Source organism: Chlorocebus sabaeus, chromosome 20, assembly GCF_047675955.1.
Source record: "Chlorocebus sabaeus isolate Y175 chromosome 20, mChlSab1.0.hap1, whole genome shotgun sequence".
NCBI lineage: Eukaryota > Metazoa > Chordata > Mammalia > Primates > Cercopithecidae > Chlorocebus > Chlorocebus sabaeus.
This window is the reverse complement of record NC_132923.1, coordinates 114,049,033-114,076,879: the sequence shown is the minus strand read 5'-3', so window position 1 is coordinate 114,076,879 and position 27,847 is coordinate 114,049,033. Positions and strand designations below refer to the sequence as shown.

Sequence of the window (27,847 nt, the reverse complement as noted above, 5' to 3'; positions counted from 1 at the left end):
GCAATGGAGGATGGAAGGTTGCCCATAGTAAAATGATAAATTTAGAGAAAAGAGAGGGTAGAGACATGGAGAGAGCGGGGTGGTACTTCCCACCCAGGGGAGGTGGTATTTGCCACGCAGGGGAGGTGGTACTTGCCACCAAGGAGAGGTGGTACTTGTCACCAAGGTGAAGGATCAAGGCAGGCATCCCCACGGTGATCAGACACCTCTGAAATGTGGGTGAATAATCAGGAAGGCGTCCCTGCAGTGATTAAACACTAAGGGAAGACTGTCTTCCCGAGTCTGTGACCGGCACAGGAGTTTTGGGTCCATGGTTAAAATGTGTCTCTTTTGTCTCTACTAGAGAGGAAAAAGAACTGGAATTGGAAGGACAGGGAGATTGAAGGGTAGCGAGAGAGACTGGAGAAGAGAGTGAAAAGACCACTTACCTGATCTGAAATTCACGAGATGTTCCTTGGGCTGGTTGGCCTGAGGACCTGAGGTCATAGGTGGATCTCCTCACAGAGTGAGGATGAGGATAGGGGACTGGTCTCCCGAAGGAGTCCTCCTGTCCTGGGTCTTTGGCACCAAATTTTCACGCACGTCCACGTGAAGAGACCACCAAACAGGCTTTGTGTGAGCAATAAACCTGTTTATTTCACCTAGGTGTAGGTGGCCTGAGGCCGAAAAAGGAGTCAGCAAAGGGAGATAGGGATGGGGCATTTTTATAGGATTTGGGTAGGTAGTGGAAAATTACAGTTAAAGGTGGTTATCTCTTGCGGGCAGGGGCGGGGGTCACAAGGTGCAGGGTGGGGAGATCATGAAACTCAGATTTTGAACTCCTGACCTCAAGTGATCTCCCCACCTTGGCCTTTCAAAGCCAATGTACAACTTATACATATTGATTGATGTATCATGTCTTCCTAATATGTATAAAACCAGGCTGTGCCCTGGCCATCTTGGGCATACATGTTGTCAGAACTTCCTAGGGCTGTGTCATGGGTGCATTCTTAAACTTGGCAAAATAAACTTTCTAAATTGATTGAGACTTGTCTCAGATACTTTTGGGTTTACAAGAGTTGATGAACTAGGATATTTAGTAGAAGAAATCCTTACGCAGCAAAGTATTCAGGATGCTGCATGGCTTCTATTAACTGCTTTCAGTAAAGCCCAAGAAGAAAGAAATGATTTAAAGGCGGAACTTATAATTAAAAGGGAAGCAGGCCAGGCACCGTGGCTCACACCTGTAATCTCAGCATTTTGGGAGGCCCAGGCAGGCGGCCACCATGAGGCCAGGAGTTCGAGACCAGCCCGGCCAACATGGTGAAACCCCATCTCTACTAAAAACACAAAAATTAGCCAGGCATGGTGGCGGGCACCTGTAGTCCCAACTACCCAGGAGGCTGAGGCGGGAGAATCGCTTGAAACCAGGAGGCAGAGGTTGCAGTGAGCCGAGATTGCGCCACTGCACTCCAGCCTGGATGACAAAGTAAGACTCCAGCTCTGTTTCAAAAAAAGGGAAGGGGTAGAGGGGGAGCAGAATATAAATATTTGGAAATTTCTCAGGCCTGGCCATGTAAAGAATTAAAAAGTGTTTTTAGGAGAGAACACTAAACCAAGCAAAGGGCCATTTGATAAGATCAGTATGGATAGAAGGAAGCCAGATGCTATTCATCAAGACAATGGGAAAATAACCCCAAAGGCATCTCAAAGATCTTCGGGCACTGCCAAGCCCATCACAGGCTCAGAGTGCTAGGACTTTGGAGGCAGAACAGTTTTGGAGGAGTTGCCCAGGGGACCCTGTGGGACCTCAGGGCTTGCTGTCCAGGGCCAACTCCCTGTGTTCTGGTGCAGCACTGCTCAGCCTCTGCTGGTGTGGCTAAAGCAAGTCTAGGTGCAGCTGGGGCCACTGCTCCAGAGGGCATAATCTGTGAGTCTTGGCAGCATCCATGTGGTGCTGATTCTGCAGGTGTGCAGAGTGCAGGATCTGTGAAGCCATAGCTTCCTCCACCCAGATTTTAACAGATGCCTCAGAGAGCCTGGGGACTTAGGCAGAGACCTAGACCACTGCAGAGAGCCGCCCCCCAAACCCAGAGCAATGCCCAGCAGAACTGTGGGGTTGGGACCTCTGCAGAGAGTCCCGATTAGGGCAGTCCCTAGTGGAGCCATAGGAATGGGAAGACCTCAGAACTGTAGAGCATTAATGTGCTACTCCAAGCACCCACCTTCAATGTGTGTGACAACTGCAGTTAGCAAAGCCATGGGGGTAGAGTTGCCCAAAGCCTTGGAGGCCCAACCCACATACCAGTGTGTCTGGGAGGCAGAACACACAGTCAAAGATTATGCAAGCCTTAAGATTTAATGTTGCTTGCACAGTTAAGTTTTGTACTTAGAGGCCAGGTATAGAGGCTCAGGCCTGTAATCTCAGCACTTTGGGAGGCCAAGGCAGGCGGATCGTGAGCTCACGAGTTTGAGACCACCCTCGGCAACATGGTGAAACCCTGTCTATATGAAAGATACAAAAAATTAGCCAGATGTGGTGGTACACACCTATAGTCCCAGCTACTTGGGAGGCTAATGTGGGAGGATGACTTGAGCCAAGGAGGACGAGGTTGCAGTGAGCTGAGATCATACCACCGTACTCCAGCCTGGACGATAAAGTCAGATCTCATCTCAAAAAAAAAAAAATTTTTTTTGGACTTACTTGGGGCCTGTTATTCCTGTCTTCTTTTCTAATTCTCCCTTATGGAATGGAAATATCTATCCTACGCCTACTCCACTACTGTATTTTGGAAGCACATAATTTGTTCAATTTCACAGGTTTACAGCTGGAGGGAAATTTGCCTCAGGGTAATTGTACCTTGAGTCTCACCCATATCTGATTTAGATGAGATTCCACACTTTTGAGTTGATGTTAGAATGAGTGAAGACTTTGGGGGCTATCTGGATAGACTAAATATATTTTGCATGTGAGGACATAAATTTGGGGGACCAGGGAAAGAATGTTATGGTCTGAGTGTGTCTCCCAAAACACATATGTTGAAAAAAATCTCCAATGGAATGCTATTCAGAAGTGTGGCCTTTGGGGAGGTATTTAGGTCATGAGGGCTCCGCCCTTATGAATGGGTCAATGCCACTATAAAATGCTTGATAAGGCTGGGCGTGGTGGCTCAGGCCTGTAATCTCAGCACTTTGGGAGGCCAAGGTGGGTGGATCATGAGGTCAGGAAATCGAGACCATCCTGGCTAACACGGTGAAACCCCATCTCTACTAAAAATACAAAAAAAAAAAAAAAAAAAAAAAAAAAGTTATCTGGGCATGGTGGCAGGCTCCTGTAGTCCCAGGTACTTGGGAGGCTGAGACAGGAGAATGGCATGAACCCAGGAGGTGGAGCTTGCAGCGAGCCCAGATTGCACCAGTGCACTCCAGCCTGGGCAAAAGAGCGAGACTCTGTCTCAAAAAAAAAAAAAAAAAAATGCTTGATAGAAGGAGTTTGTTCCCTTTTGCCCTTCCACTTATGCCTTACGAGGGCACAGCATTCCTCCTCTCCAGAGATCTAGCTTTCATGGTGCCATCTTGGAAGCAGAGAGCCAACCTCACCAGATGCCAGAGCCTTGATCTTAGACCTCCCAGCCTCCAGAACTGTAAGAAATAAATATCTGTGTTTTTTTCTTTTTTTTAAATAAATTATCCTGTGTCAGGTATTTGTGTGTATGTGTGGAGACAGGGTGTCACTCTGTCACCTAGGCTGGTGTGCAGTAGTGTGATCTTGGCTCATTGTGAATTCGGCCTCCCAGGCTCAAGTGATCCTTCCACCTCAGCCTCCCGAGTAGCTGGGACTACAGGTGCACACCACCAGTCCCGGTTAATTTTTTTGTTTTTGTTTTTTGAGATGGGATCTCACTCTGTCACCCAGGTTGGAGTGCAGTGGTACGATCATGGCTCATTGTATCCTTGACCTCCCAGGCTCAGGTGATTCTCCCACCTCAGCCTCTTGAGTAGCTGGGACCACAGGCGTGTACCACCATGTCCAGCTAGTTCTTTTGTATTCTTTGTAGAGGCAGGGTTTCACCATATTGTACATGCTGGTCTCAAACTTCTGGGCTCAGGTGATTCTCATGCCTCTGCCTCCCAAAGTGCTGAGATCATAGGCATGAGCCACCATGCCCAGACAGGAATTTTTTTATAGAAGCACAAACAGACTAAGACACCATCTATAAATTCTATAAGATTCATAGTGTTAATCTGCCCATTTGACAGTTAAGGACACTGAGGTACGGAAGAATAAACAATCAAGAGTTGTCCAAGATCACACAACAGAGAGTTGGTGAGTTAGGATTTAAGCCCAGGCAGTTTAGCCTCAGAGATTCTGCTTTCAAAACAAAATAGGATATAGGAGAATCATCATAAAATTAAAGGGCAGAGAAAATGTCTGCACACATAAGACATTGATAAGCAATCATAGTCTTTTTTTTTTTTTTTTTTTTTTTTGAGATGAAGTTTCACTCTGTTGCCCAAGCTGGCTGGAATGCAGTGGCATGGTCTCAGCTCACTGCAACCTTCATCTCCCAGGTTCAAGCAATTCTCCTGCTTCAGCCTCCTGAGTAGCTGGGATTACAGGCATGTGCCATCACACCTGGCTAATTTTTATATTTTTAGTAGAGATGGAGTTTCACCATGTTGGCCAGGCTGGTCTTGAACTCCTGACCTCAGGTGATCTGCCCACCCCTGCCTCCCGAAGTGCTAGGATTACAGGCGTGAGCCACCACGCCTGGCCTACGTATTCTTTATTGAGCACTGCTTGTATACCAGCCACTGTGTTAGGTGCTACAGGTGGGGGAGGGATATACAGACGAACAATATTCTGTGCTTGTCTTCAAAGAGCTTATAATCTAGTTGAAGCATGGGGAGGGACTGTAATAATGTGTACAAATCAAATCCCAGCAGATTGTGAAACATTCTATTATAGAACTACAGATAAAATGTGGAAAGAATGCTAAGGAAAAGATTCATTATAGCTGGGTTGAGGGGAGCTTCCTAGAGTTGATGGCTTTGGAAGAAGTGAAGAATTGTAAGAGCAGAAAGGAGAAAATTAGGGATCACAGGGGAAGAAACAATGTAACCAAAGATGTGGATGCATTTGGGGGATGGCAAGTCCTCTGGTTTGGTTAGAATGCATGTGACTTGTGTGAGAGAGACGATTTTAGGTAGAACACCAACCTAACACTAAGTCACACTGAATCAAACAGTGAGATAATGATTTCCTTTCCAGTTTTCATTATGAAGAAAAGCCTTGGCTAGGTTCTGGCTTGTCTTTCAAACCCTAACACTTGCTGATCTCACTTTCTAAAACAAAACCCACTGGCTCAGATCTGTCAGTGGGTAACCGAGGTCTGGTTGAAATGTAGTAACATGAGCCGGGCATGGTGGCTCACACCTGTAATCCCAGCACTTTGGGAGGCCGAGGTGGGCAGATCACCTGAGGTCAGGAGCTTGAGTCCAGCCTGACCAACATGGTGAAACCCTGTCTCTACTAAAAAATACAAAAATAAGCTGGACGTGGTGGTGGGTGCCAGAAATCACAGCTATTTCAGAGGCTGAGGTGTGAGAGTCACTTGAACCTGGAGGTGGAGGTTGCAGTGAGCTGAGATTGCACCATTACACTGTAGCTTGGATGACAAGAGCTCAACTCTGTCTAAAAAAAAAAAAAACAAAACAAAACTCAGTAACATGGTTTTTGTCTTTATGTCTTTAATTTTACAGTTGTGTTCTACTTAAACCAAGAATTTTTTTAATGTATGCAGAAATTCTTTTATTTACTTATTTTCCTTTACAGATAAATTTAAGAAAAAATAGTCAACTTAAAGGGATAACATTGAGTTAACATTCAGGTGGTTCCTGGTTATGGCAAATATCACAAAGGTACATACAAATATCTGATGTTTCTGATATTCTGATGCAGAGTTTAAGGCATATGAAGAGGAGTAATGGATGGGGAAAAGGCTAAGAAGGGGTCAGGTCATGGAGAGCCTGAACACCATGGGAAGGAAGGTGGGCTTTAATCTGTCAACATCAAGGCAAGACATTGGCTCAAGAATGGGCAATGAAGCCAGGCAAGGTGGCTCACGCCTGTAATCTCAGCACTTTGGGAGGCCAAAGCAGGTGGATCACCTGAGGTCAGGAGTTCGAGACCAGCCTGGCCAACATGGTGAAACCCTGTCTCTACTAAAAATACAAAAATTAGCCAGGCATGGTGGCGGGCGCCTGTAATCCCAGCTACTTGGAAGGATGAGGCTGGAGAATCACTTGAACCCAGGAGGTGGAGGTTGCAGTGACCCGAGATCGTGCCACTGCACTCCAGCCTGGGTGACAAGAGCGAAACTCTGTCTCAAAAGAAAAAAAGAGCAATGGACATGGTCAGAGCCAGGCTTGGCAGGACTGGCTCCGGCCTCTGGGTTCAGGATGAGAGGGGAGACTAGCGGCTGGGGCAGGAGTGGGGAGACTCAGAGTGAACAAGCACAGGGCCAGGGAGGAACCAGGATAGACCCAACTGAAATAGAAGGCTCTAGAAAGGGACAGTTGTAGAGCCCTGTCAGGCCATGTCACTACATGCTACCTGGTGGACCTGGTGTGTACAGATTTCTTTTCCAAAGGTGATCTTTCAGCCTCTGATCCTCTTCCTGGCTCATAGGCACCTTTCCATTATGACTTACTACGAACATTCAATGGCTTTGACTGGGTTTTACTGAGGTAAAAGGTAACATCAGCAGAGGCCAGCCCGCCTCGGCCTCATTAGCTGGGGGAGCTGGAAGTACAGTCAGACAGGGTGGGGCAAATGGACTCATGCCTCCTCATTCTGTGTTTCTTCATGGGAAAATTCCCATGTCTGCTTGACCGCCTGTGGTGATTCATTTTATTCCATATGATGAACATCTGATTTTCTAGGACCTTCAGCTTCATTTCACTGAACAAAAGCCGTTGGAAGATCTTGTCCTGGAGGGCAAAGCAGGAATGCATTCTATTGACTTCTTTTGTGTTCGTGGCCTTGTCGCTCTTGGAGTCGTTTTCGTTTTCAGAAGCCTTTGGTTTCTCTTCCTCCTTCTAAGCTCCCCACCACCACGAAAAGGGGAAAATTGGTTAAAAATGATAATCCCTTCCTTGCTTGAACACCTGCTCTCTGCCAGGTGGTTTACAAACATTATCTTAATAGATTCTCACAACTGCCTGCAAGGGGAGCATCATTGCCTCATTTTGTGGAGACTTGGGACCCAGTAACAGGAAGTCACTTTCTTTTTTTCTTTTTTTTGAGACAGAATTTCACTCTTGTTGCCCAGGCTGGAGTGCATTGGTGTGATCTCAGCTCACTGCAACCTCCACCTCCCAGGTTCAAACGATTCTCCTGCCTCAGTCTCCAGAGTAACTGGGATTACAGGCACGTGCCACCACACCCAGCTAACTTTTTGTATTAGTATAAATTTTTGGTATTTGTGTTTGTAATTATTAGTAGAGACAGGGTTTCACCCTGTTGACCAGGCTGGTCTCAAACTCCCGACCTCAGGTGATCTGCCTGCCTCGGACTCCCAAAGTGATGGGATTACAGGTGTGAGCCACCAGGCCTGGCTGGGAGGTCACTTTCTCAGCATCATACAGCCTCAAATTCCTGAGTCCTCCACTTGCATTTGGTTCATAGGAATGCATGAGATGACTCGCTAATCTGCCAGTTGCAGTGGACATAAAGCCCTTAGCCTAAATATATCTATCTCCAAAGCCTTTGTTTTTCCAGCATCTTATCAGGCTCAGTACGATTTCAAACGGCGAAGTCTCAGTGGTCTCATGACATGCTTTTATCTCCATGATCCTCATCTCTCCCTCCCCTGGTTAATAACACTTATTTATTTTTTTTTCTTTTTGGATTTAGCTACAAACTAATGGTCTTTAAAAATATTTAAAAATTAAGCCAGGTGTGGTGGCTCATGGCTGTAATCCCAGCACCTTCGAAGGCCAAGGCACGATGATTGCTTAAGCCCAGGAGTTTGAAACCAGCCTGGGAAACATGGTAAAATCCCATCTCCACAAAAACTAGAAAAAATTAGCCCTGTGCACACATGTAGTCCCAGCTACTTGGGAGGCTGAGGTGGAAGGATCACCTGAGCCCAGGGAGGTCAAGGCTGCAGTGAGCCATGGTTGCGCCACTGCATCCAGCCTGGGCCACAAAGCGAGACCCTGTCCCAAAAAACTAAGTACATAAATAAAATAAAATGGTTAACTGAAAAAAATTCAACGTATCAGACATGCAAAAAAGGTAAATAATACAAAAAATACTCATATTCCCATATCAACTTAAGAAATAAAATATCATAAATATAACTAAAGTTCCCTGTGGACTCTCCCACTCACAGCGTCCTCCTCCCTCCCTGAATAGCATCACCCTAACCGTAATCCTGCATTTAAAATTTATTTTTCCATGCATTTCTTTATAAAGTAGTTCTCAGTGGGAGGCATTCTGCCCTCCCCAGGGGACATTTGGCAATATCTGGAAATACTTTTGATTGTTATGAAATGGTGGGTGTGCTACTTGGCATCTCATGGGTAGGGGCCAGGGTTGCTGCTAAGCTAACAATGCACAGGTGACAGATGAGCCTCCCACAATGGAGAATTATCTGACCCAAAATGTCAATAGTGCCAAGGCTGAGGCAGCCTGCCTTAAAATATTTTCACTGCACATATGCCTCTATAAATAAGACAGGCTATTGTTTTGTTTTGTTTTGTTTATGACAGAGTCTAACTACTCTGTCACCCAGGCTGTAGTACAGTGGCGTGCTCACTGCAGCCTCAACTTCTCAGGCTCGGGTGATTCTTCCACCTCAGTCTCCTGAGTAGCTGAGACTACAGGCACACACCACCATGCCTGGTTCATTTTTGTATTTTTTGTAGAGATAGGGTTTCTTCATGTTGCCCAGGCTATTCTCGAACTCCTGGCCTCAAGTGGTTGTTGACCTGCCTCGGCATCCTGAACTGCAGGGATTATAGGTGTGAGCCACTGCACCAGGCTGTTTTGCATGGTTTTTTGCTTTTGTTTTTGTTTTTATATGGACTCTTGCTCTGTTGCCCAGGCTGGAGCACAGTGGTATGATCTCAGCTCACTGAAACCTCCATCCCCTCGGTTCAAGTGATTCTCCTGCCTCAGCCTCCCGAGTAGCTTGTATTACAGGTGCGTGTCACCACACCCAGCTAATTTTTGTATTTTTAGTAGAGATGGGGTTTTACCATGTTAGCCAGGCTGGTCTTGAACTCCTGACTTCAAGTGATTCACCTGCCTCGGTCTCCCAAAGTGTTGGGATTACAGGCGTGAGCCACTGCGCCCAGCCTAGCATGTTTTCTTTAGCATTAAATGAAAGATGTCATAATCTATGTACATTTCTGCTGTCTTCACTATTCTATTTTAGAGATGTATCTATGTTCATCCATTTTCGTTTTTTTGACTTTTTTCACATTAAAGTAGTTGTTACTCTTGCCAAAGCATGTTGACATCAAACATGAAATAGGAGAGTCTGGGGTGGTCCTGATTTAACAGCTCAGGTGAGGCAACTGAGGCCTCATGGAGGGAAGTGATTTACCCAGCACCACCTAAGAGGAAACTGTAGAGTGGTGATTTAGACCAGAGTCTTGGATTCCTCAGTCTTGCCCCATTATTTCGACACCTACCCTGTTCCCTACCACCTAATCTAGCTGCAAATACCCCCTATCCCTGAGCTGAAGCCAAGCCCCCTCTTGCTCACCTGCTGAGGCTCTGGGAGGGTGAGCTTGTGTTCACACTTGACCAGCCAGTTGCTAAGCAACAGCAGAAGGAATAGGAACCCAAACAAGGCTGGCTTATAGCTCATCAGCCAAGCTGCCACTGCTCCTACGGTGCCCGCGGAGGCAAGTATCCCATGGAGACTCCTAAAGAGAAATATCAGTTCTGCCAGCATTATGGCATGGAGGCACACAAGCCCCAGGACCCTGCCTGAGGCCCCTCCATGACAAGAGTCATGGCCACCCACTTCTCTGAGTCATAGCCAGCTCCCTCCCCCCACCCAGCTGCCGCATAACAATAATAATAACTCCTCCTATGTCTGAAGCAACCACTATGTGCCAAACTCTTTGACAGGCAGTTTTCGAGCATTATCTCATGATGTCCTCACAACAGCCAGGTGATGTAGGCCTCCTCATTCATTCACCAGTACTTCTGGGCCTCGCAACTAGCAAAAAAAATGGCCAATACAGAGCCCCTACCATCACAGGGGCAAAGAAAAGCTATCCAAACTTGGACGTAAAGGCTTTTACAGTTATACTAGCCCATCTATTTGTCACCTGATACTTTAGCGGAAGGTAACTTTGTTTAATATAATATGTAATATTGATAAGGTTTTGGACTCTGTACAGTTAGACATTAACTTTTTATTTATTATTATTTTATTTTATTTTTGAGACAAGGTCTCACTGTGTTGCCCAGGTTGGAGTGCAGTGGTGTGATCATGGCTCACTGAAGCCTCCAACTCCTGGGCTCAAGTGATCCTTCTGCCTCAGCCTCCTGAGCAGCTAAGACTTCAGGCATGTGCCACTATGCCCAGCTAATTTAAAAAAAAAATTTTTTTTTTTTAGAGACAAGGTCTTGCTATATTGCCCAGGCTGGTCTCAAACTCCTAGCCTCAAGAATTCTCCCAACTGGAGACATTAACTTTTATTATTTTATTTTATTTATTTATTTTCTTTTTTGAGACGGACTCTCACTCGGTTGCCCAGGCTGGAGTGCAGTGGCGCCATCTTGGCTCCCTGCATCCTCCGCCTCCCGGGTTCAAGCGATTCTCCTGCCTCAGCCTCCCAAGTAGTTGGGATTACAGGCACGCACCACCACACCCACCTAATTTTTGTATTTTTAGTAGAGACAGGGTTTCATCATGTTGGTCAGGCTGGTCTCAAACTCGTGACCTCAAATGATCCGCCCACCTCAGCCTCCCAAAGTGCTGGGATTACAGGTGTGAGTCCCCGTGCCCAGTGGAGACATTAGCTTTTAAAAAATGCTAGCCGGGCACGGTAGCTCACGCCTGTAGTCTCAGCACTTTGGGAGGCCGAGGCGGGTAGATCACCTGAGACCAGCCTGGCCAACATGGTGAAACCCCGTCTCTACCAAAAATACAAAAATTAGCCAGGTGTGGTTTGCGGGCACCTGTCATCTCAGCTACTTGGGAGGCTGAGGCAGGAGAATTGCTGGAACCCGGGAGGCGGAGGTTGCAGTGAGCCGAGATCGCGCCACTGCACTTCAGCCTGGGCAACCGCAGTAAGACTCCTTCCCAAAAAAAAAAAAAAAAAAAAAAAAAAAAAAAAAGCATACACTGCTACAGTAATTCCACTTTGGATATTCCCAAAGAATTGAAAGCAGAGTCTTGAAGAGATATTTGTATACCAATGTTCACAGCAGCATTATTCACAATAGCCAAAATGTGGAAGCAACAAACGTGTCCATCCATAGATGAATGGATAATAAAATGTTATATATGCACAATATTACCAGCCTTTAAAAGGAAGGAAATTCTAACATGTTACAACATAGATGAACCTTGAGGACATTAAGCTAAGTGAAATAGTCACAAAAAAAACAAATACCATATGATTCCACTTATATGAGCTATCTACAGTAGTCAAATTCATAGAGGCAAAGAGTAGAATGGTGGCTGTCAGGGGCTAGAAGGAGGGGCAAATGTAGTCATTGTTTAATGTGTACAGAGTTTCGCAAGATGAAAAGAGTTCTGGAGATTGTTTATGCAACAATGTGAATGCATCTAACACTACTAAACAGTATACTCAAAATGGTTAGGATTGTAAATTTTATGTTATGTGTATTTGATCACAATAAAAACATCTGAAATGAATTAGTTATTTCTGGGGGAAAAAACGGGTAAGTGCCACCACATCTGGCTAATTTTTGTATTTTTAGTAGAGACGGGGTTTCACCATGTTGGCCAGGCTGGTCTCGAATTCCTGACCTCAGGTGATCCACCCGCCTTGGCCTCCCAAAGTGCTGGGATTACAGGCATGAGCCACTGCACTCGGCCAGGAATTCTTTTTTTTTTTTGAGATGGAGTCTCGCTCTGTCGCCCAGGCTGGAGTGCAGTGGCGCGATCTCGGCTCACTGCAAGCTCCGCCTCCAGGGTTCACGCCATTCTCCTGCCTCAGTCTCTGAGTAGCTGGGACTACAGGCGCCCGCCACCTCGCCCGGCGAATTTTTTTGTACTTTTAGTAGAGACGGGGTTTCACCGTGTTAGCCAAGATGGTCTCGATCTCCTGACCTCGTGATCTGCCCACCTCGGTCTCCCAAAGTGCTGGGATTACAGGCATGAGCCACCGCGCCCGGCCAACATTATGTATTATATTTTTACGGTGAAAGATAATTTAGTTCCCGAGCAGCACCTCCCCCAACAACCTCCCTACTTCCCTAAATCCTTAAAACCTTCTCATCTTTCTCTCCACAAACTTTCTTTTTTCTCCATTCTCTTAATGTAATTCTATCACTTAGGTTAAAACAATATTCACTGCTCGGCCGGGCGCGGTGCCTCACACCTATAATCCCTGCACTTTGGGAGGCCGAGGTGGGAGGATCACTTGAGGTCAGGAGTTGGAGACATACCTAGCCAACATGGCGGAACCCCGTTTCTACTAAAAATACAAAAATTAGCCAGGCATGGTGGCACGTGCCTGTAATCCCAGCTACTGGGGAGGCTGAGGCAGGAGAATCGCTTGAACTCGGGAGGCAGAGGTTGCATTGAGCTAAGATTGCACCCCTGCACTCCAGCCTGGGCAACAGAGCAAGACTGTCTCAAAAAAAAAAAAAAAAAAAAAAGAAAGAAAAAAAAAAAGAAAGAAAAGAAACAAAAGAAAAGAAAAAATAAATAAATAAAACAATATTCACTGCTTATGTTTTTATGGTCATATTAACACAGTTCACAGCTGAGCCATATGTTGTACTATGATTATATTTTCTTTCTTTTTCTTTTCTTTTTTTTTAGAGACGCAGTCTCACTATGTTGCTCAGGCTGGACTTGAACTCCGAGGCTCAAGTGGTTCTCCCACCTCAGTCTCCCAAGTAGCTGGTATTACAAGTGCATGCCACCCTACTCGGATACATTTTCTTTCTTACATAGCTTTTACTTTTTTCCTTTCTACATTTGATTGCCTTTTTGTCTGTTTGCCTAGTTTTTTAGAAAAACAACTTTACTTAAGTACAGTTACATAAAACATACCTATTTTACATGGAGAGTTCATAGAGTTTTGACAAATATATACACCTCTGTAAACATCATCCCAATCAGGATATAAAACATTTCCATCACCCCCAGCAAGTTCTTTCTTGTTCTTTTGCAGTCAAACCCCGACCCCCATCTCAGGCAAGGGCTGACTGGAATCTATTACTAGAGATTAGTTTTACCAGTTCTTGAACTTCATGTAAACGGAATAATTTTTTGACAATTTCACTTTGAAGAGACAGACTACTAAAAAGACAATTGTTTGTGTAGTAAGTACAAACATGCTAAAAGTAGACAAGACCTGTTCCAGTTTTGGGTCAGCACGGGATTCCTCGAAAAATTAAAAGAATAAACCACTACTATCATTATTAGAAAGAATTAACCTGGAATAGAAACAGGTGTTACGCCGACGGGGATGGGGGACATGGGGGATGAGGGACATGGGGGATGGGAGAAGCGCAAGACATGGGGTGCGAATGGGGTTGGGGTCCAGACAGAAGGAAAAGCATGAACAAAGGCTTGGAGACAAGAACAATTCTGTCTGGACTCAAACCTGGATTTCCTAACTTGTCTCCATTTTACTACCATCGAAACTGCTATGCTCTCCAAGTTTTTTGCCCAGTCCAAGCGGAGCAATTATGAATAAGAAAGACGCTCTACCAATATATTTCAGTGTTTTTCCCCATTAGACTGTAAGTTCTTTGAAAGAACTTCATAATGTAACCCTTGTTACGTAGTGGGCAAGCATTAATAAATACTGGTAGAACTGACGAATAATTGGGTTAGCGAATGAACGAACGAACGCATGCAAATCCGCAAGTCCCTGGAGGAAATGGTCACCTTCGGAGGTTTAGTCTGGCCCAGAAGCCCTAAGATCACGGACGGTGCCAGGTCCCACGCCAAACGCCGGGGAGACGCTCTAGGCAAGCTACACTGTCTTTGCTGCGGCGCCGCTCTAGCCGCGAGAACGCCACTCTATGGCTGCGGGGGAGGGGCGGGGCTCGTGGGCGTCTCCGGCCCTTTTTGTCCCGGCGCTGCGGGAGCGCGCTTAGCGCGTGCGTACGCGACGGCGGTTGGCGGCGCTCAGGCAGCGTGAAGCGAGGCGAGGCGAGGCAGTTCGGACCCACGGAGCGACAGACCGAGCGGCCCCTACGGCCGTCGGCGGCCCGGCGGCCCGAGATGTTGTCTGGGAAGAAGGCGGCAGCCGCGGCGGCGGCGGCTGCAGCGGCAGCAGCCGGGACGGAGGCTGGCCCCGGGACAGCGGGCGGCTCTGAGAATGGGTCTGAGGTGGCCGCGCAACCCGCGGGCCTGTCGGGCCCAGCCGAGGTCGGGCCGGGGGCGGCCGGGGAGCGCACACCCCGCAAGAAAGAGCCTCCTCGGGCCTCGCCCCCCGGGGGCCTGGCCGAACCGCCGGGGTCCGCAGGGCCTCAGGCCGGGCCCACCGTCGTGCCTGGGTCTGCGACCCCCATGGAAACTGGAATAGCAGAGACTCCGGAGGGGCGTCGGACCAGCCGGCGCAAGCGGGCGAAGGTAAGGGTGGACCCCTCCCTTAAACGACACCGCCGAGTGCCGAGCTTCCCCGAGGCTGCTCCGCCCTCCCCCACTGCCGCCCGGTCTTGGGCCCTGCGACCACTCAGACCTCCCCCTGTATCGCTGCCCACGCCACGTCCCCTCTAGCTGGACGGGTGGGGTGAGAAAGGAAAAGTCTTTGCCGGTGTTGACTGCGGTCTTTGTGCTGGGTCCCGAGCGACGTGGGAAGGGTCATCGATGATTGCTGGGAGGGGTATTTTATTCCTTAGGTCTTTCTTGCACAGCTTTTCATTTTCTTGACTGGAAGATGGCTCCCTGATGTGGGGTTACGGTGGTTCTTGGAGACATCACTGTTTGTCCACAGCTAGATCTGGAAGCTGTTCGGCGATATTGATGGCGTTTCAGCTGGGTGCACTAGGAGGCTGTAGGTTGATGCTAAAGAAATCGCCTTAGCTGGGGAGATGGAAAAGAAAGGGTCGTTTTTGTTTCTGTTTTTGTTTGAGCAAAACCCTGCTGTGTGGTAGGAGTTCTAGTCTTTTTTGTTTGTTTTTCTTGTTTTTTAAAATCCTCTCAGCGATCTTTTGGCGTAGAATTTTGCAGATGAGGAAGCTGCTGATTGAGAGAACAAATAACAGTCAAAATGCAAATATATGGGAAGGAGATTTGACTCCACACAGTATATACAGAGACTGCCTCACGTCTCTGTATCCTAGATGCCGTATTCAGCGTGTCACCATTACTTTTTTTTTTTTTGCTGAATACCAACGGGCAGGTATTTCTAGCCCTATTTTAGGAATGAGTGAACTGAGGCACACAATTTAAGCAACTTGCCTAAAGTCACAAAGCTAAGTAAGTGATGGAACTGGAATATAATTCCCACATTCATGTTGTTACAGGGTATCATCAGCCCTTGAAACAAAGGACCACATGGGACACTGTGTGCAGGGCACTGGGGCAATATTAGGGCGCAGACTTTAGACTTGGGCCTTTTCTGGAGATTTAATGGTCTAGTTGGAAAAAACAACCTGGGTATATATGTGCGTATAATCAACATTTAAATAAAAGTTTGCAAATTATATAATTTATGCTTGAAAAAATTGTCTACATAATTTTTAAGTGTGAATACCAAGTCAGTGTGTATGGGGAGCTTCTTGAGATGAGTATTACCCAGTCTGAGAGCCCTCATATTTATCTCCCTACTTGAGCCAACTCTCTGAAGTATATAACCAGTGCTGGGTAAAAGACCGTTTTGCAGGCAAGACTCTCTGGAGCTTTTAACCAAAGCATGGGTTAGGAAAGCACAGAGGTTGGTGACACCAGCCCTCAGAAATGAAATAAAGGACAGAAGTCAAGAGTGTTATTTTATGATTTCAATAGACAGGTGACCAGAAGCCACGTATAAGATGTTTTTAAAAACAGATTCATTGGCCGGGCACAGTGGCTCACTCCTGTAATCCCTGCACTTTGGGAGGCTGAGGTCGGTGGATCACCTGAGGTCAGGAGTTCGAGACCATCCTGTCCAACGTGATGAAATCCCCGACTCTACTAAAAATACAAAAAATTAGGCGGACGTGGTGGCGGGCGCCTGTAATCCCAGCTACTCAGGAGGCTGAGTTAGGAGAATTGCTTGAATCCAGGAGGTGGAGGTTGCAATGAGCCTAGATCATGCCACTGCACTTCAGCCTGGGCAACAAGAGCGAAACTCTGTCTAAAAACAAACAAAAAGCAGGCTTATTGGGATAATGCATGTATAATAATATTCACCATTTTAAAATGTACGATTCAGTGGTTTTTAGCGTATTTACAAGATTGTACAGCCAACACCACAAGTGATTTTAGAACCTTTTCATCATCCCCAAAGACACTTGTATCATTAGCAGTCACTCCCCATTCCTCCCTACCCCAGTCCCTGGCAACCACTAATCTACTCTTTATCTATGGATTTGTCTATTCTGGACATTTTATATAAAATATTACAATGTGTGGCCTTTTATATTTGGCTTTAGCATGTTTTCAGGGTTCATTCACGTTGTAGTGCTTCCATTCAGTACTTGATAACTGTTTATGGCTGAATAATATTCTACTGTATGGATATACCAAATTTTGTTTATCCGTTCATCATTGGATGAACACTTGGGTTTGTTTCTATGTCTTGGCTATTTTGCATAATGCTGCTATGAACATTAATATACAGTTTGTTGTATGAATATATTCTCAGTTCTCTTGGGTGTGGGCCCAGGAGTAGAATTGCTTGGTTTTATGTTAATTCTAGGTTTAACTTTTGAGGTACAGCCACAGTTTCCCATAGCAGCTGCACCATTTTACATTCCCGTTATTAAATATATGAGGGTTCCAGTTTCTCCAATATTCTTCTTTTTTTATTTTTTTTATTTTTTGAGATGAGAGTTTCACTCTTGTTGCCCAGGCTGGAGTGCAATGGCGCGACCTGGGCTCACTGCAACCTCCGCCTCCGAGGTTCAAGCGATTCTCCTGCCTCAGCCTCCCAAGTAGCTGGGATTACAGGCATGTGGCACCACGCCCGGCTAACTTTGTATTGTATTTTTAGTAGAGATGGGGTTTCTCCATGTTGGTCAGGCTGGTCTCGAACTCCTGACCTCAGGTGATCTGCCCACCTCAGCCTCCCAAAGTGCTGGGATTACAGGCGTGAGCCACTGCGCACGGCCTTTTTTTTTTTTTTCTTCTCTGAGACAGTCTCTGTCACGCAGGCTGGAGTGCAGTGGTATGATCTCGGCTTACTACAGCCTCCTCCTGGGTCAAGCTATTCTCCTGCCTTAGCCAGCCAAGTAAGTGGGATTACAGGCGCCTGCCACCACCCGTGGCCAATGTTTGTATTTTTAGTAGAGAAGGGATTTCACCATGTTGGCCAGGATGGTCTTGAACTCCTGACCTCAAGCAATCCTCCCACATCGGCCTCCCAAAGTGCTGGGATTACAGGCGGAGCCACCTCGCCCAGCCTCCATATCGTTCTTGACATTTAATATTGTTTGTCTTTTACTATAACCATCCTAGTGGGGGTAAAGTGATATCTCATTGTGGTTTTGATATGCATTTCCCTAATGACTAATGATGTTGGGCATCTTTTCATGTGTTTATTGGCCATTTTAATATTTATGTTGAAATGACTATTCAAATCCTTGACTCGTTTTTAAAAATTGAGTTGTCTTCATCATTTTCTACTAAGAGTTCTTTACATATTCTGGTTAGAGAAATTTTTGATTTTGATGAGACCCAATTTATTTTTTCTTTTGTTCCCTTTACTTCTGGTGTTACATCTAATAAACCATTGCCTTATCCAATGTCGTGAGGATTTACTCCTGTGTTTTCTTCTAAGAGTTTTATAGTTTTAGCTCTTGCATTTCTGTTGATGAAAATCTTTTTTTTGTTTTTTTTTTTGAGACGGAGTCTCGCTCTGCCGCCCGGGCTGGAGTGCAGTGGCCAGATCTCAGCAGCTCACTGCAAGCTCCGCCTCTCAGGTTCACGCCATTCTCCTGCGGCAGCCTCCCGAGTAGCTGGGACTATAGGCGCCCACCACCTCGCCCAGCTAGTTTTTTGTATTTTTTTTTTTTAGTGGAGACGGGGTTTTACCATGTTAGCCAGGATGGTCTCAATCTCCTGACCTCGTGATCTGCCTGTCTCAGCCTCCCAAAGTGCTGGGATTACAGGTTTGAGCCACCACGCCCGGCCAGATGAAAATCTTTTCTCAGTTAATTTTTGTATATGGTGTGAGGTAGAGGTTCAGCTTCATTATTTTGCAGCTTGTCCCAGCACAGTTTTTTGACCGTTCTTTCCCTCAACATATAGTTAGCACCCTCGCTGATTGATTATAAATGTAAGAGTTTATCTCTGGACTCTCAACTCTATTCCATTGATCTATTACATATTTCCATCCATTCCAGTACCACACTATCCTGATTACTTTAGTTTCATAATAAATTTTGAAATTAGGAAGTGTTCCTCAACTTTGTTCTTCTTTTGCAAGATTATTTTGGCCGTGCTGGATCCTTTGCATTTCCATATGAATTTTAGGATGAGCTTGTCAGTTTCTGCAAAAAGGGCTGCTGGGATTCTGGTTGTCACTGTGTTGAATCTGCAGATTGATAAGTTTGGGGCACACTGTAAGATTTTACTGTTATATTTTAAGCTATCTCCTACAAGAAAGATTTTTTTTCTTAGCTAACTGATTAATTTTTTGGAGACAGGGTCTCCCTCTGTCACCCATGCTGGAGTACAGTCACGCAATCATAGCTCACTGCAGCCTCAACCTCCCAGGCTCAAGTGATCCTCTTACCTCAGCCTCCTGAGTAGCTGGGACTACAGTTGTGCACAACCACGCCTGGCTAATTTTTTCCTTTTTGTAGAAATGGCTTCTCTCTATGTTGCCCCAGCTGGTCTCGAACTTCTGGGCTCAATCATTCCTCCTGCCTCAGGCTCCCAAAGGGCTGAGATTATAGACATGAGCCACCTCACCCAACCAAGATTTTTTTCTTTGTAATTCTCCTGTGCTTATTTTAACTCATCTTGCTTATCCTGTTTTGTATCCCCCATTTTAATTAGCTCTTAAACTTTCAGAAAAAAAATTAGTTATGTGTTTGTTTGGAAGAGCAACTAGGAAGCTTAGCAACTAGCCGGTCTTGGGATCCAGAGGAAACAGACTTTAGAGGATAGTATATCCATTTAAGGAATGAAAAGCAAGCTGAGGCCAGTATAGACAGGCCGTGCTTCAGTAATTCTTCAGTATATGCAAGGAAAAAAGTGTATATATTTCATGACTTGGGAGCTTATCCAGTTTTGGGGACTGTGCTTTAACAGAATTATATCATTACATAATTAAAATTATGTTTAGGGTATTGGAAGGAGTTCATGTAATTGAGTGTCCCTGAAGCTCCAGTTTCATTAGTTTCAGAATAAATTCACTTTTGAGTATGTGTATGCTAAAATTATGGCAGAATATTTAAGGTTTGAAATTGGTAAATTGGGCTGGAACTTCAGGAACACCATACTCCTTTAGAAATGGTGGCCTTGAGCTAGGCCATGAAATGGCAGAATTTAGAAAAGTGTTCTGGAAAAGGGTGGACTTTTTGGAGTTTAAGTATTTCATCTTCCTCTGATTCATTTTCCTCATGTAAATAAGCGCTACCTTGTAAAGTTTAGATATAATATAAACAAAATGCTTATTGCGGTGTTTGGCATATAATTAGTAGGTGACCAGTAATTAAGGTGCTACCAGTGGAGAAAAGGAAGTGGTTTGAGAAGCATCAGGGAATCCAGAGTGGACAACTGAATGTTGAGAACAGTGGTCAAATGAATTTAAATAGAAACAGGAATTGTCTAGGAACAAGATAGATTGAAGGGACCAGTAGTGTTGGGGTTGTAGAGTTGTGTCCATGTTGTAGTGAGCATTAGATTCATGCTATCCAGTATGGTAGCCCTTAGCCACATGTGGCTATTCAGTTTAAATTGAAATTTAAAATAGTTTCTTCAGTCACACTAGCTACATTATAAGTGCTCAGTATAGCACATATTGAAGCCACAGAATTGGAAGCACAGATAGAGAAGTTTCCATTATGACAAAAAAGTTCATCAGACAGCCCTGAACTAGATTATGAAGTGCAGACCATAAGTACTGTGAGACTTCAGAGAAGATAAAAGATTTTTTTTTTTTTTTTTTTTTTTTTTTTTTGAGATGAAGTCTCACTCTTTTCCCCCAGGCTGAAGTGCAATGGTGTGATCTCGGCTCACTGCAACCTCTGCCTCCTGGGTTCAAGCGATTCTCCTGCCTCGGCCCCCAGAGTAGCTGGGATTACAGGTGCCTGCCACCACACCTGGCTAATTTTTGTATTTTCAGCAGAAACGGGGGTTTCACCATGTTGGCCAGGGTGGTCTAGAACTCCTGACTTCAGGTGATCCACCTGCCTTGGCCTCCCAAAGTGCTGGGATTACAGGCATGAGCCACTGCACCTGGCAGATATAGTTTTAAAATTTACAATAATTAAGAAATAATCTTCAGAGGAGGTGGACCTTGAGTATATGGTGTTGGATTAACAGAAAAAGATGGAAGTAGCTTTAGGGAGCTTAGAGGTTGGTAGAACAGCATTGAGGACTTTTTTACTAGTGTGTTAGTGATTAGAATTAAGTTTGAATTCAGGCCAGTCATGGTGTTTCATGCCTGTAATCCCAGCACTTTGGGAGGGCAAGGTGGGCAGATTGATTAAGCCCAGGAGGTTGATACCAGTCTTGGCAACATGGCAAAACTCTGTTTATACAAAATTACGAAAATTAGCCAGGTGTGGTGGCATGCGCCTGTAGTCCTAGCTACTCAGGAGGCTGAGGCAGGAGAATCACTTGAGCCTGGGAGGCAGAGGTTGCAGTGAGCTGAGATCATGCCACTGCTTTCCAGCCTTGGTGACAGTGAGACCCTGTCTTATAAAAATAAAAATAAAAAAGGCAGTGTGAATAGTCAAGGCCAGAGAGTTTATATGCTGGTTTGAAAAATTTGATGTTCATCTGTTAAGCTATTAGAAAATATCACATAATGGGAAAATTAACCTGGCAATTGTGCCCTAGATAAAAGTGAGAAAGGTTTCTTTTAAATTTTTAATTATTGTGGTACGTAGTAGGTATATATATTTATGGGGTACATGAGATGTTTTGATATAGGAATGCAGTGTGAAAGGAGAAAATTTTGTGATCTTTGTGGGTTTTTTTTTTTTTTTTTTTTTTGAGACGGAGTCTCGCTCTGCCGCCCAGGCTGGAGTGCAGTGGCCGGATCTCAGATCACTGCAAGCTCCGCCTCCTGGGTTTACGCTATTCTCCTCCCTCAGCCTCCCGAGTAGCTAGGACTACAGGCAACCGCCACCTCGCCCGGCTAATTTTTTGTATTTTTTTTAGTAGAGACGGGGTTTCACCATGTTAGCCAGGATGGTCTCGATCTCCTGACCTCGTGATCCGCCTGTCTCGGCCTCCCAAAGTGCTGGGATTACAGGCTTGAGCCACCGCGCCCGGCGGGTTTTTTTTTTTTTTTTTAAGACAGTGTCTGTCTTTGTCACCCAGGCTGGAGTGCAGTGGCCCAATCATGGCTCACTGCAGCCTTGACCTTCCAGGTTCAAGTGGTCCTCCTGCCTCAGCCCCCACAACCGGCTGGAACTATAGATGTGCACCACCACCCACAGCTAATTTTTGTAGAGATGGAGTCTCGCTATGTTGCCCAGGCTCGTCTCGAATTCCTGAGATCGAGTGATCTGCTCACCTCGACCTCCCAAAGTGCTAGGATTACAGGTGTGAGCCACTATGCCCAGCCCAAGAAAGATTTCTTTATAAAGACTGATGCTTTAAGGAGATTGAGGAGTGAATGAATCATTGTAATAAGGGTAGGGAGGAGAAGGAAGAGACTAAAGATTTAAATTCGAGAGTCATCAGTGTGAAAGTAAGAATAATTACCCTACTCACTCATAGTCTCCCTGTTGGGACATCTTTATGTCCGTGGTTGTAAGTAGTTGTAGAGTCTCTGAAGTCTTTGGGGTTTTTACTTAGGGATGAGAGATTCCCAATCCTTTAGGTTCAAAGTACCCATTCCTTTTCTCAGGGGAATAGTTTTTATTAAAGTTTGTATGATTCTTTCAGATGGTTTTAAAACTTTGCTTAAATGGTCACTTCTTGGCTCCGGGCAATTTAAAAATTATCTTAAAAAAAAAAAGCTTTATTAAATGAGGAAAGCCTTTTTTACAAAATAAAATTTTAAGCAAAAATCCCAAAATAAAACACACTACTATTAAGTAGTAGTAAGAAGTTAAAATTTATAACATTTATTTTAGTTGTCAGTCTATGAGAAAATGAGGCTACTGGTGAAGCCAAATTTGAGATTGGAAATTAAGCATGATAGTCTTGTTTTAGCCTTAGAATCCATTCTTTTCTTTTTTTCTTTTTTTTCTTTTTTTTTTTTTTTTGAGACGGAGTCTCACTCTGTCACCCAGGTTGGAGTGCAGTGGCCGGATCTCAGCTCACTGCAAGCTCCGCCTCCCGGGTTCACGCCATTCTCCTGCCTCAGCCTCCCAAGTAGCTGGGACTACAGGCGCCCGCCACCACACCCGGCTAATTTTTTTTGTATTTTAGTAGAGACGGGGTTTCACCGTGTTAGCCAGGATGGTCTCGATCTCCTGACCTCGTGATCCACCCGTCTCGGCCTCCCAAAGTGCTGGGATTACAGGCTTGAGCCACCGCGCCCGGCCAGAATCCATTCTTTTCACCCAGCAACTAGACAACCAGGGAAGAATCCAATTTTGTTTCTGTATTTTGCTTTGTTTATGAAGTGTTGTGGCAGTCTAGTACTGATTTGACAAGTTGTGCAAAAGGAAGGAGGTTGGTTTTGTTTGCTTTCTTTTTTTTTTTTTTTTTTTTTTTTTTTTTTTTGAGACAGGGTCTTGACTCTGTCACACAGACTGGAGTGCCGTGTTTAGATCATAGCTCACTGTAGCCTTGACCCCCTGGGTTCAAGTGATCCACCTCAGCCTCCTTAGTAGCTGGAACTGCAGGTGCACGCCACCACACCAGGCTAAGTTTTTTTAGTTTTTTGTAAACACAGGACTTCCCTGTGTTGTCTAGGCTGGTGTAGAAGTGGGCTCAAATGATCCTCCTCCTTCTTCCTTCCAAAGTACTGGGGTTACAGGCCTGAGCCACTGCTCCCAGCTTTTTCTTTTTTTTTTTTTTTTTAAGCTTGCTTTGTCATCTCAGGATGCTCTCAGTTGAACAGAGATGGCAGAAGAAACTTCATTCTTAAGTCTACCCCAAATTGAGTTACCCGAGCAGCACAAGTTAATGTGTTGGTGGTCTCTAAAGGATTAAGATTTGTTTTAACACATGAGTGTGTATTTATTTAATACATTTAAAAATTAAAATTCTAAATCTTGAAGAATCCTAGGGTTCTGTGAAACAGTTTTGTTTTTAATAATACCATCGGATATTATTGCTTCTACCTGTACATATTTTTCTAATCTCTTTTGTTCCTAAAGACTAAGAACCCTTTCTAGACCAGCCTTTTCCAGTGTTTTCCTTGTTAATTATTTCTTTGTCAAGACACTGGATTAAACAATATTGAAAAGATGGTTTTTGATGCAAAACTTAGCAGTACCTTTATTTTTTATTTTTTTGAGACAGGGTCTGTGTCTGTCACTCAGGCTGGAGCACAGTGGTGCGATCACAGATTGCACCCCTTGGCCTCCTGGGCTTAAGCAGTCCTCCTGCCTTGGCATCTGCCCGCCCCCGCCTCCCAAAGTGCTGGGATTACAGGCGTGAGCCACCACGCCCAGCCTTCTCCTTTAATGTGAATTGTGACTCTCCTAGAGGGGACCTGTAAAGATTGCAGTTTCCCAGACTTGATATTGCATCCTTTACTCCTTCAAAGGATATAGTATCTAGTGGAACATCCTTTGGGAAAAACTGAACTACAATAGAAAGGATTTTGTATTAGTCTTTGTTTTTGTCTCAAAATTTGCACATTGTCCAGTTCCATATTAGGTACTTGTTAAGTCATTATTGAGTAAATAGGATTGATGGGCAGAGGATCAAAGGACTGAATCTTTGGGGAAGGGAAGAGTCAAGCACTATTGAGGGGTAAAAGGAAAAGAAAACTGCATACTATAAAAGTTTATGGCCTATTCTGACTTCTCTCCTCTTTGAAACTTTTTTTTTCTCCTTGCTGCTTTTTCATCCATTGTCCTGAGACCTGTTTCCACAGTTTATCTCAGTCAGTCAGGATAAAGTTTAGTATAATATCATCTACATTTCTGGAGTCTTATTGCAGAGACCCTGTATGAGATGGTCATCTGATCAGGATCATTTACTTGGAACCAGATTTTCAGCTTTTTAGGGGCAGGGACACACTCAGTCATAATTGTTTTCTCCATTGTACCATGTGCTCAGTGTTCAGTATTTGAGTAGGTGAATACAATTATTCATATATTAAATAAGATTCTTAGAGCATGGGTCAGAACTAGTCAGTTCATTATTCTTAATTTTTGTTTCCGTTTTCTAACCCAATCCCTATTTTTGGTAAAACTCTTGTACTTCCAGCAGCCATTCCCCCTCCCCCAAATCTTGTGGTCCTATCATTTTAAAAAAAGAGCAAAAAGATAGTATAAAAACAGCTGGCCATCCAAAGCTATATCAAAGATGTTTAGCAAGTTAAAATGTATTACATTCACTGTAATCCACAGGACTAGTCATCTTGGAAATGTAAAACATTAGATACGTGTGGAAACTACATTGTCTTTGCTTTTTTTCCACGTCTAATAAATTATCTTTTCATGGAATTAATAATAATTATAATCTTTTAATTGATTCCATAATAATTGTCTTTTAATTGATTCCATAATAATTAGCTGTAGTTTCTTTTATTAGGAAGTCACAATGATGATTTGAGAATGTTCCAATGTTGAAAACTATTTGTAATACCATATTACACATTTTGGCTAACCAATCCATAATAATCTTTCCTGTCTTACGCTCTATTACCCTCAGTGACACATTCACTAAGACTGCTTCCTCTTTTTGCTAATGACATACTTCCCTTTCCTTTATAGCCAGTGTGAATTAGTAGTAAGACCTGTATCCTCCATTTCCACGTCACTTACTCCATAATTTATTTTATTTTATTTTGTTTTTTGAGATAGAGTCTCACGCCCAGGCTGCAGTGCAGTGGTTTGATCTCGGCTCACTGTAACCTCCACCTCCTGGGTTCAAGCGATTCTCCTGCCTCAGCCTCCCAAGTAGCTGGGATTACAGGTGCCTGCCATCACACCCAGCTAATTTTTATATTTTTAGTAGAGAAGGGTTTCACCATGTTGGCTAGGTTGGTCTCGAACTCCTGACCTTAGGTGATCTGCCTGCCGCAGCCCCCCAAAGTGCTGGGATTACAGGCGTGAGCCACTGCACCTGGCCTCTCCTAAGTGAATATTTTAAGCAAATGCACCTTTTCATAGTTTCAGTTTGACTGTTGTTATTTTCTACTCCATGCCCTCCATTTGGTTTTTGGAATTGTTTTGCTATTTTCCGTTGGAATAGTAGTTAGAAGCACAGGCTTGGCATTAGACAGACTTGATATTCTAGTTAACTATATTTTTGTCTGAGGGTTATTTTAATCTTTTGTTGGAAATTCCGGTATGTGAGCATGATACACACAATTAAAAATTTTTTTTGAGAAGTTGTTGAGAGCCTTAGAGTCAATGATTTGAATGTCAGTGCTATGATGTAAAAGTTGCAGATTAGTTTGAACCTGAACTGACACAAGATTGTTTCATGAAGGTTTTGTTTTTAATAACTACCTATTATAAGCTGGCTTGTTCCTTGTTGTATACTTACTTCCCTTAAAATGTGAAGTTAACAATTCACATTGATTGATGGTTCCAAATAGAGTCCCTGATTTTAAATGTTCACTGCATTTAGCTTTCCCTGGTATGATCTCTATATAGGTAGAGTACAGAGAGATGGATGAAAGCTTGGCCAACCTCTCAGAAGATGAGTATTATTCAGAAGAAGAGAGAAATGCCAAAGCAGAGAAGGAAAAGAAACTTCCCCCACCACCCCCTCAAGCCCCACCTGAGGAAGAAAATGAAAGTGAGCCTGAAGAACCATCGGGTGAGTTGTAGTGTCCAACGACAGTTCTGTTTTATCTTAGAAATAAGAATTAATGGATTTATTTCCATTCTACAATATTATTTATGTCTTTATCTTTGGTTTATAATAAACTCTGATATTGGGGTTCCTGCCATGTGTGTCTTTGTGTGTGTGTATACATATACAGGTATATGTGTGTATGTATACACATAGATACATACGTAGTGGTACTGATACTCTTTGTGTGTGTCTGTACATATACAGGAGGAAGGTAAAGGGTGGGAATGGAAGGACAGTGGCAATATAAGGTGGTTGGAAAATAGAAGAAAATAAATGATTAGAGAAGACATACAGAAAGCTACATCCAAAGCACCAGGCCTGTCAATGACAGCTCTGATTCAGAAATTGTTCTAGCTAAATGATGTGTTTACCACATAGTTAGATACTTGATGATAAAACTTTCATGGTGTGGATTGGTTTTGAGAAGTGCCTTTTCCTGGTGAACAAATATAAAAATATATTCTAGGCCAGAAAATCTAGAAAGATTATGGGAGTCTATAGTTTTGGTTTCAGAGCTTCAAACAGCTCTAAAGAATTCTCACTAGTACTCAATGCTGAGTACTAGCTTTCTGAGGATGGCTGGACCAATCAGGGATACATGCCTTTCTGTTTTGGAGAGCCCAAGCAAAAGCAGTATTTTAATGAATTTTTGTATTTTGTGCCTTAATGACATTTTATTTACTCTGTTTGACTTTGAATTTTTACTAAGTTCCTCCTCTTGAAATAAGTTTTATATTTTGAATAGCTTCAGACCCACACATCTCTCTGGTTCTTTTAGTCCTGTACCTTTTAAAAACAAAATGGTGGTTTCAGACCCCATCTGCTGTATCTTGCATGACTTTCATAGGTACCCAGATTAAGACATACTTCATTTAAGATGTTTTATCTTTTGTTTTAGCCTCTTTTTTTTAAGGGTTTTCTCCCCTATGGTGTTACTGTGAATTACTAGAAGTACTGATGCTTCACTTGAGGGCATTACCAGTCAAGTGTTATTTAGGTTTGGAGCTTATCAAAGTCTGGCTAAAACTTAAAAATCAAATTTATAATTTATAGGACTGTAATAAAGTGTACTAAAGGAATACAGTTTGAGAACATTCAGAAAAAAGATAGATTAGATTCTGGTTTCAGTTCATTCAAAAGTCAGGGGTTTTCTAAGAAGGGTGGTTTTCCTAAAACTTTCCTAAAATGATTTCTTGGGCAACTCCTTGTTTGAAGGTTTCTAGTTTCAGTAGTATATTACCTTTGGGGCTAATGTCCCCCGGGCAAGTGTAGCTGCCTTTTTACTTTACACCTTCTCTCATTATTCATTTTTCTTCTTCCTCTTTCTAGTCTTACACATTTATCTCTCTTCTTTCTGTTCTTACCTC

General features: G+C 44.0%; 2 protein-coding genes across 3 annotated transcripts in view; one reads left to right on the top strand and one right to left on the bottom strand.

Moving 5' to 3' along the window:
* Positions 1-6,724: 6,724 nt before the first annotated feature.
* On the bottom strand, positions 6,725-9,950 carry TEX46 (testis expressed 46). Its single transcript, XM_007980099.3, has 2 exons — positions 9,759-9,950; positions 6,725-7,080 (listed from the first exon to the last, which is right to left on the bottom strand). Exons 1-2 carry the CDS (start codon positions 9,948-9,950, stop codon positions 6,772-6,774), a joined length of 501 nt encoding a protein of 166 aa, XP_007978290.2. The 3' UTR covers positions 6,725-6,771.
* A 4,350-nt stretch (positions 9,951-14,300) lies between these two features.
* The window catches only part of KDM1A (lysine demethylase 1A), a 65,452-nt gene continuing 51,905 nt past the window's right edge, over positions 14,301-27,847 (top strand). Inside the window, exons 1-2 of one of the 2 annotated variants that reach the window (XM_007980095.3) lie at positions 14,301-14,792; positions 26,276-26,441. In XM_007980095.3, the coding sequence (XP_007978286.1) occupies positions 14,442-14,792; positions 26,276-26,441 (517 nt within the window). In that variant the 5' untranslated portion in view covers positions 14,301-14,441. The remainder of the gene's footprint in view (positions 14,793-26,275; positions 26,442-27,847) is intronic. The other variant, XM_007980097.3, reaches the window with a different exon arrangement.

What these genes read in the sequence shown, in the direction of transcription:
- TEX46 (XM_007980099.3), bottom strand. Translation starts at nt 9,950, where the DNA reads ATGCTGGCAGAACTGATATTTCTCTTTAGGAGTCTCCATGGGATACTT. An exon ending in CCCTCCCAGAGCCTCAGCAG is followed by an intron (nt 7,081 to 9,758) that starts GTGAGCAAGAGG and finishes TGGGGAGCTTAG; the next exon opens with AAGGAGGAAGAGAAACCAAA.